We start from the raw sequence: 3,770 nt of genomic DNA, 5'->3' as shown, positions 1-3,770 counted from the left end.
ATCGCGGTGCGCGTTTGGCATCGCATGAGGATGAGGGTGATGGGCGGCCACGTTTCAGGCATCTCGTGCTGTTGGCACACCTGACCTCATAATCACCTGAGCATCTTCCAGCTCTGCTGTCGGATTCAAATACCAAACGCGCCTGAAAATCAGTAAAAAAAAAAAACTAACGATTTTGGACCCCCGAGAATTCACCCCATTTCCTCATGGATGGAATCGAGATAGCACTTCCTGTAAAATGCCAGCATTCTGATGAATGGAGACACCGATGCACATGAAGGAATGTTTTGTTAAGCGAGGATCAGAACCAGCATCCTGCGTGCTCTGCTCTGGATTCTGTCCAAGATCCAATAATACAAGGAAACCCACATGATCGCACAGTACGAGCTCCTGCCCCAGTACGGCATGAGACGTGGAGACATGTGCATCCAGTACAAGCATGCAATTGAGGAAATGCAGAACAAACGAGCAGCATAAATAAAACATTAGCAGAACACAAACATCAGGGAGGATCTTCTGTTGGGAAGAATCGCGAGAACAGATAAATTCCACTATATTCAGATGCACGATTAGCACATGCAAAGCCGCAAACTTAACAAAGGAATACAAGCAATCGTCAACTTATGACACACTCTTGAAGACCGTTTAAGGTTCAGCAATCACACAGACAAGCTCTGCTAATAACATATTAACAATGCAAACCAAAATAAGCAACCACACACTAATACTTCATCTTCAGCGATAAAAAAATTATTGAATCTGAAGTTGGTCCGGCTGTTCTAGATATCTTGGGCTATGGCAACGTCCACCGTCATTCCAATATCGCCCTGCAGGCAAAGTAGATTGAATAATTGATTAGTTGGATCAAAATAATAGCATGTTGCTGTCCTAAAAATGATCCAATGATGTCAGTTGCTAGCTATATTATTTACCATGTTCTCTTTGTCTTCATGGGTGATATCCTTCACAACATCAGCTGCAAAATACAAATAACAGTTAGCAAATGGAATAGCACACGCTTGTGCCATACTTGCATTGCAAAAAGATAGTTACCAGATTCCTGATCTGGGAGGGCTGACGAAACCTCACTATCTCCTCCATTGCTAACTTCCTGCTGACCCTTGGCCTCTTTCTTGGTTTTCTTACCAGTGTTCTTGGCAACTACTTCCTTTGCGCTTGCAGTGGTGTTTTTGACTGGATTCCTGTTATAGGAGCCTCTGACCTTTGCATCAGGCTTCACTTTCTGAATGCTCTCTTTCTTTCCAGCTTCCTTACTTTCAGTAGCATCAGAGTTTAGTGATCTTGGCTTCAGGTTACCATTGGGTGACACATTGGTGGCAGTACGAGCAGCCTTGTCAGACTTCTTTGGTTCCTGTGAGGGCTCTGGAGAGATCTTCAGCTTCTCAAAATCCTCAGCAATATCATAAACCTGAAGAATGTCCTTAACTGGGTCCTCCAACTCTGTCGCTAGGCCATGCCGGGCTACATAGGACTTGAGTTCTTCCCTCATCCGGTCCAAAGGCTGTATAAAAACACACACCATTCTAATCGCATCTATGTAACAAACTCATTTGATAAAAGACAGAACAATAAAGAAGAGATGCTTACCTCACATTCTGATTCAAGAGCAAGCTTAAAGAAGCCCAGAGAAACTGAGTGCTTAGAAGCAGCCTCAGCCAGCCTGATCTGTGTCATCCAGTACGAGATTGAAGAAAGTGTGCTGAACTTGCGCCTTCTCATGGACATGGATGCTTCTGATGTCGGAGTATCAAACCTCCACTGGCTGTCCGATCTCCTAGACACTGGAGTGGTGACAGTTCCAGAAGGTGTTGGCCTTGGGCTAGCTCCTGGCTTGGTTTGTATTGAGTGCCTCCGTGGAGGTTTGGCAGATTTCTCCTTCACAGAAAGGTCTAAACACATGCTCTTGCTGACATCTGAAGATGGCTTTGCCCTATATAAGGAATCAGATGAAAAATGCTCTATTAGAGCAAAACACTAGTAGCTCATATATAAATGTTAAATTGGAAGTTGAGAGGTGCCCAGAAAAAATTATAAACAATTAGGTAGACTGACATAACACCAAACAATCAGATGCTTAGTTTCAAAGCGATAGTCTGCACATCTACTGACTTGAAGGCTGACCGATGGTCTTCCCATAGACTGCTTGAAGTATGTATAGCTCACTGGCTCAGCCTTGTGATGGGTAATGCACTAGCGATCCAGAACAAATCCATGTGGAACTACACAGACCTACTCGTACTACACCTAAAGTTGTGCTGTACATGAAGGAGACCCACAATGAAACAGCACACCTCTCTAAATTAGCTCGTAGACATTTACTAGGGAGTTCAGAGACTTGAGAGCTCACGAAATAGGCAAAAGTACAATATGTGAAGTGGGACTGCAGGATTGTATCCGACAAATCCTATCAGTTAGGCAGCTGAAACTAAGAAGAATAGATCTATGCCTTTTTTTTAAACTGTAGCAACCAGGCCTGCTTTACTGCTAATAGATTGCCTACAACCTTTGACATGTCAACAATATTCCTGGAATGGAATTGCACCTACAACCTTTGACATGTCAACAATATTCCTGGAATGGAATTGCACCTACAACCTTTGACATGTCAACAAATGCATCATTACTACTATATATGTAGTTTCATGTTGGCTATCATGGTCCCCATTTGGTCTCAAGAAAACACGACCCCCCAGCTACTTTTTGAACTACTAGGTAGGTGTGGCAAAAACCATTTGCAGAGCTATCATCCACTGTTAGTTACTAATGGAGCACTATGAGCATAATTGTAAGAATATATTCCGGTACTTTTAGCTATTCTATTCCTTAATGTTGTGAGAAAAACTTACTAGTGTCATTTTGAACAGTCGCATCGCAGTAATAGGCACGTCCTAATCCTAATCCTAATCCTGCACAACAAATTACTACTAGTTCGGAACTGTATTATCAGATTCGAACAAAGCACGAGAATCGCGGATCCACGAGTGAAATAAGATCGGCCCAATAGTGAAATGTGGAAAGAAAAAAAAAAAGATATGGCAGTAACGTGAAAAACGCACCGACGCGGAGCAGAGATGGTGGGAGGCGCATCCGCCGCCTTCCCCTTGCTCGCCGACCGCAGCGGGTACCGCAGCTTCGACGCCCTCGCCGCAGACCCTTCACAGAACATCAAATAAAATCACCATCGGCCGTCACACGCACGCATCCATCCGCCCGAAAATCCACCGGAACAAGATACAGAAATACGAACCCCCCCGTACCTCCGCCAGCCGATTGTTCGCCGGAAGTGGCCATCGTCGAGTTCAAACCCTAGCCGCCCGCTCCCGCTCGCGCACGCACAACTACCACGGAGATTGAGAGGAAACCGGCGACGCGAGATGGAACTTTCGAGAGAGGTTTTGGGGGGTTTGAGGATTTCGTGTCCGTATTTTCGTTGTGGGCGAAAGAGAGGAGCGTATAAATAACGGCGCCGCAGCCAGGCACGGGTGGTTTGCGTACCCGCGGGGCCCCGAGGGGATAGCTGTCACGCCGGCGTGTGGGGCCTGTTGGTTTGTGTGTCCACATGTCAGTGAGCGAGGGTGTTTGCGGTTGCGTGGCTTGCCGTATGAGCGGGGCGGAGAGGAGCGGGGGGCGTGGGGTGTGGGCCAGCCCACCCATCCCGCGGCGCCGTTTGAATCGCGAGGCGCGGGGCGGGAAAAGAGGGGGAAGAGGTCCTGGCCGTTGGCGAGGGCCGAGGGCGTCGCTTCGGCGGC

The 3,770-nt window shown here is 46.7% G+C and overlaps 1 protein-coding gene across 4 annotated transcripts; it reads right to left on the bottom strand.

The window, feature by feature from the left end:
* Nucleotides 520-3,444, bottom strand: LOC8065041. Of its 4 annotated transcripts, XM_002437162.2 has the most exons (6): nt 3,279-3,444; nt 3,078-3,174; nt 1,609-1,951; nt 1,054-1,522; nt 933-976; nt 520-827 (listed from the first exon to the last, which is right to left on the bottom strand). In XM_002437162.2, exons 1-6 carry the CDS (start codon nt 3,310-3,312, stop codon nt 780-782), a joined length of 1,035 nt encoding a protein of 344 aa, XP_002437207.1. In that variant the 5' UTR covers nt 3,313-3,444; the 3' UTR covers nt 520-779. The 4 variants fall into 4 exon arrangements, with proteins under 4 accessions (XP_002437207.1, XP_021304440.1, XP_021304441.1 ...); XM_021448765.1 differs by lacking the exon at nt 3,078-3,174 and having other exon boundaries at nt 3,279-3,414; XM_021448766.1 differs by lacking the exons at nt 3,078-3,174; nt 3,279-3,444 and adding an exon at nt 2,868-2,884.

The sequence above is a fragment of the Sorghum bicolor genome, chromosome 10 (assembly GCF_000003195.3).
Source record: "Sorghum bicolor cultivar BTx623 chromosome 10, Sorghum_bicolor_NCBIv3, whole genome shotgun sequence".
NCBI lineage: Eukaryota > Viridiplantae > Streptophyta > Magnoliopsida > Poales > Poaceae > Sorghum > Sorghum bicolor.
Note: the sequence above shows the minus strand (reverse complement) of the source record. Positions and strands in the feature narration are given on the sequence as shown.